Consider the following 4279-nt stretch of genomic DNA (forward strand, 5'->3'; position numbering starts at 1 on the left):
GGTTCCAATTGACAGTAAACAAAGAATCCAGGCCCAAGGATGTTGTGAAAGACTGCCTAGATCATTTCTAAGTCTGCAAAAGTGTCAATCAATGTCATGCAAGATTTACCAAGAGTCGGATCTCCCTCATCTATTTAGCATCATAGGCATGCAACCCATCTCTAAGCAACGATAGTATCAACAACACGACAGTGCAAAATAATTGTGACTCCTAAGGCATTATGAACACATATATACTGAAGGACCACAATTCAATTTTCATCATCGGCCACACATTTTACTTATCCATGACCCTTCCTAACAAAACTCGAATGCAAAAAGTAAATAAAAACTAAAGAAAGAAAACAGAATAAAACTACTGAGCAATAAAAATAAAAATTTGCAGGAAAAATTCTATCAGGCAATTTTACCTCCCCCCAAAATTAAAGTATGCATTGTCCTCAATGTAAAGAAATAAAGAATGTGACAACACATACCTCACTCCCGAGTGTCAAAACTCGGGACTCGAGTCATTGTTCGAAGCCTTTTCAGCATCATCGTCCATGGGCTGCGGCAGTAGATCTGGTGGTGGGTAAAATTAACAACTAAGGGAGTAAAATAAAATAAAATACTAGAAATAAAACGAATGCAAAAATTAATTGTGGGTTGCCTCCCACACAACGCTTAGTTTAACGTCATCAGCCCGACGCTCACTAATCATGTTCATGGTGGGTCGTATGATTTCGTGGAAGCCCTGAGTTCTACATTTTTACTATCAACCTCCAAGGTCAGTTTTCCTTGTCTCAAATCAATGATGGCTCCAGCAGTAGCCAAAAATGGTCGCCTGAAAATAGTACGAACATTCTGACTGTTCCCCATGTCAAGCACCACAAAATCTGCTAGAAGCCTTATTTTATCAATCTTAAGTTCAACATCTTCCACAATACCCAGCGGTGTCCTGACCGATTTATCTGCCATCTGCAAGGTTAGTCCTGTGGGCTCTATCATGCTCAATCCAAGTTTCTCGTAAAGAGAGCTTGGCATTATATTCACACTTGCTCCTGAATCACAGATGGCTTTTTCCACTAATTGACCCCCTATTTCACATGGTACGACGAATTCCCCGGGGTCTTGCAGCTTCCGAGGAAGACCTCCTTGCCTCCCCTTATCATTTTCTTCAGTAAAAGCCACATCTTCCTGCTCTACAGACTGAATGTTAGAGTCTAGGTTCTTGAGATCTTCAAGACCTTTTTTCTTTTGAAACTCAGCTTTCAATTGTAAAAATCTTTGGGGGTAGGGAAGTAAAGAAATATCAATGCATTGATTTAAATCGTACCTCTCAGATCTCTTACCTCGGGTTCTTTTGGTTGGAGTTGGATTTTCATCCCGAACAGGTGTGGGGTAAACCTCCTTTTCTTCTCTGCCTACCACACCGATCTCTTTATGCTGTATAAAAATGGCATTCACTTCTCTCAGATTTGGGTCTGCAATCTTTTGAATTGCATCTGATGGTTGCGACGTGAGTTGCTTCGTAATTTGCCCAACTTGCGACTCCAGGATTTTCAAAGTGGCACCAATACTTGCCATGTGGGTTTCCAGGTTGTCAAGCCTAGACTCGGTCCTAGCCATTCTCTTCCCAGATTCAGCAACAAAAGTCCCAACTAAATCCTCAAATGATGGCTTCCCTTCCCCATTTGATGTATTGAACCCCGGTGGTGGATTCAGTACATTCTTATTGTTTGCATATGAAAATTTCTCATGATTTCTCAGTCCAGGATGATAGGTATTAGGGGAAGGGTTACCTCGATATCCTCCAAAATTTTTGTTGTTGATGTATTGAACTTCTTCAGGAGATTGTGATTCTTCAACAACAAACGATGGTCCCTCAGTGTTTGATGTACTCACTTTATTCAAGGATGCTATCTGTGTAGTCAACGCTGAGACTTGCGCAGTAAGTGATGTGATAGGATCCACGGCATAAACTCCAGCTGTCCTCTTTACTCCTGACCTCTCAGACTGCCATTGGTAGCTATTAATAGTCATCTGCTCAAGCAAATCATAGGCTTGGGCAGGAGACTTGGCAAAGATTGTGCCACCTGCCGCTGCATCCACTGTTGTCCGTGTCTGACCATTCAGCCCGTTATAGAATAGCTCAATCTGCACCCAGTCTTCACAGCCATGGTTTGGGCACTTTCTCAACAGCTCCTTGTATCTTTCCCATGCCTCATATAACTGCTCAAAATCAGTCTGCCTGAATGTGCTAATCTCAATCTTTAACTGTGCAGACTTTGCAGGGGGAAAGTATTTTGCCAGAAATTTTGTCGCCAACTCCTCCCATGTCGTGATACTTCCCAAGGGAAGCGATTGCAGCCATCCTCTAGCTTGATCCTTGAGAGAAAACGGAAATAAACGCATTCTAATAATATCATCAGGAACATTATTAATCTTTACCGTATCCGTTATCTCCAAGAAGGTTCTCAGGTGAACATGAGGATCTGAAGTAGCAGTTCCAGCGAACTGGTTTTGTTTAACCATATTTATCAAGGCAGGCTTCAGCTCGAAATTGTTGGCATTTATGGCCCCTCTTGCAATACCTGAGTAATGATTGTTGATCACTGGTCGGAAGTGATCTCTGATAGGTATAGCTTCTGGCGGGATGTGTCTGTCATTTTCTCTGTGTTCAGCCATTGCTTGGATCTCTTTTCTCCTTGCTTTTCTTAATCTTCTCGCAGTTCTTTCGATCTCCGGATAAAAAATAAGCAAGTCTGAGTTTTGCGATCTTTGCATTCACTGTCAAACAGGAAGAAAAATGAAACGCTTAATCAATGTAAGATAAAATAAAAATAAAAGCTCTAAATTAAAATCTAGACTAATTGGTAACAATACTGATATAAATTCAAATTTGACACTCCCCGGCAACGGCGCCAAAAACTTGTTGCGCGTTTTCCTACCGCAAGTGTACGGTGTCAAGTTTTTGTACTGGTTAGAGTACAGATATCGATCCCACGAGGAGTGTGTGTAAAATTGTATATCAATTCTTGTAATTAAAATAGTCTCAACTTTATTTAGAGAAATTGAATAAACGGTTGGTTTGGTTGAATGAATTAACTGAAAACAATGAATTAATTAAGTCACCGAATTGAGAGATAATAATGAGAGAAAGTATCTAGAGAAATGATTTCACAAAGTTTCCACGATAATTATTCACAGTTTAATTTATATTCCTGAATTCCAATCAATTAATGGCCAAGAACACTTAGATTGTTTTATTCCCCCTTTCCCAAGTGACGAATAAAGTGTATCTATCAACTTCGATTCAATTATTCCTAATTTGAATCTACGTTTCATAGATAAATGCAAACAATGTTCTTACTAAGCCTCGCTAAAGTTATACGCCTTCCGAACGCTATAAACATTTAACGATGTGTCTCTAATGATCTATAATCCTAGTCCCTCTCCCGAGTTATAAGATTAATCAAACAACAAATAATTTATGGCCAGTAAATTGCAGTGCAGTAAACGCAGAGAACACAATTAAACGAAAGCGGAATTCAATCAAATAAACAACAGTGTCAAATCATCGTATCAACAGAGTTACGTCATTCTCTAGAATGGGAATTTAGTTCATCACGAAATCCAAGAGAAAACAAGACATATTCGTAGTTCTAGACATCGCTACACACTAAAGTGAAGAAACAAAGGAAAAGATAACAAATCCGAAGTGTCGTCTCTGTCCCCAGATCCGTCGTTCTTCGTATTTGTAACTCTTCTTCACACTATGAATCTTTGTCTCCAGTATGCGCTCCGTTTCTCGCGTCTTTTTCTCCCTGGACGGCTGAAGATCTCCTGTGTTTCTCCAGTGACGGCTGCTCTCTATTCGCCATGACCTAATTCGCGCCCTTTTATACTTTTCTGAACTCGCGGCGCGCGCTATGGCGCGACAACTGGCGCTGGGGTGCATTGTGTTATGCCGAGTTAGTTATGAGTGCGCGCGAGGAGGCGCGAGGTTACGCGCTAGGGCGCGCGACTCTCTGGCTTTGGCTTTGCAACTTCGCGCGTGGTGGCGCGAGATTACGCGCTAGGGCGCGTAACATTCTGCCTTGAGAAGTGTTGCTGTGCGCGCGATTGCGCGAGAAGTCGCGCTAGGGCGCGTCGCTCTCGGGGTGATGCCTTGCATGTCAGTGCGCGCAATGGCGCGAGATGTCGCGTTGGGGCGCGCGAGCTACTTTCCGAAGGTTATGGCAATGACTTTGTTTTCTTGATTCACTTGGCTTCGTGTCCGCTGTTTTCACCATTCCTG

At 41.9% G+C, this 4279-nt stretch overlaps 1 protein-coding gene across 1 annotated transcript; it reads right to left on the bottom strand.

Annotated features, from left to right (window-relative positions):
- Window positions 1-702: 702 nt before the first annotated feature.
- Window positions 703-2667, bottom strand: LOC140817879 (uncharacterized). The gene is made up of 3 exons (XM_073177674.1): window positions 2290-2667; window positions 1782-1995; window positions 703-1640 (listed from the first exon to the last, which is right to left on the bottom strand). Exons 1-3 carry the CDS (start codon window positions 2665-2667, stop codon window positions 703-705), a joined length of 1530 nt encoding a protein of 509 aa, XP_073033775.1.
- Between the last annotated feature and the right edge of the window lie 1612 nt (window positions 2668-4279).

This window comes from Primulina eburnea, chromosome 17 (assembly GCF_022965805.1).
Source record: "Primulina eburnea isolate SZY01 chromosome 17, ASM2296580v1, whole genome shotgun sequence".
Lineage (NCBI taxonomy): Eukaryota > Viridiplantae > Streptophyta > Magnoliopsida > Lamiales > Gesneriaceae > Primulina > Primulina eburnea.

Coding starts and splice junctions, on each gene's coding strand:
- LOC140817879 (XM_073177674.1), bottom strand. CDS start 2,667: ATGGCTGAACACAGAGAAAATGACAGACACATCCCGCCAGAAGCTATA. Junction 1,996..2,289: donor AGTTGGCGACAAAATTTCTG/GCAAAATACTTT, acceptor TACCAATGGCAG/TCTGAGAGGTCAGGAGTAAA. Junction 1,641..1,781: donor AAATTTTGGAGGATATCGAG/GTAACCCTTCCC, acceptor TTGAGGATTTAG/TTGGGACTTTTGTTGCTGAA.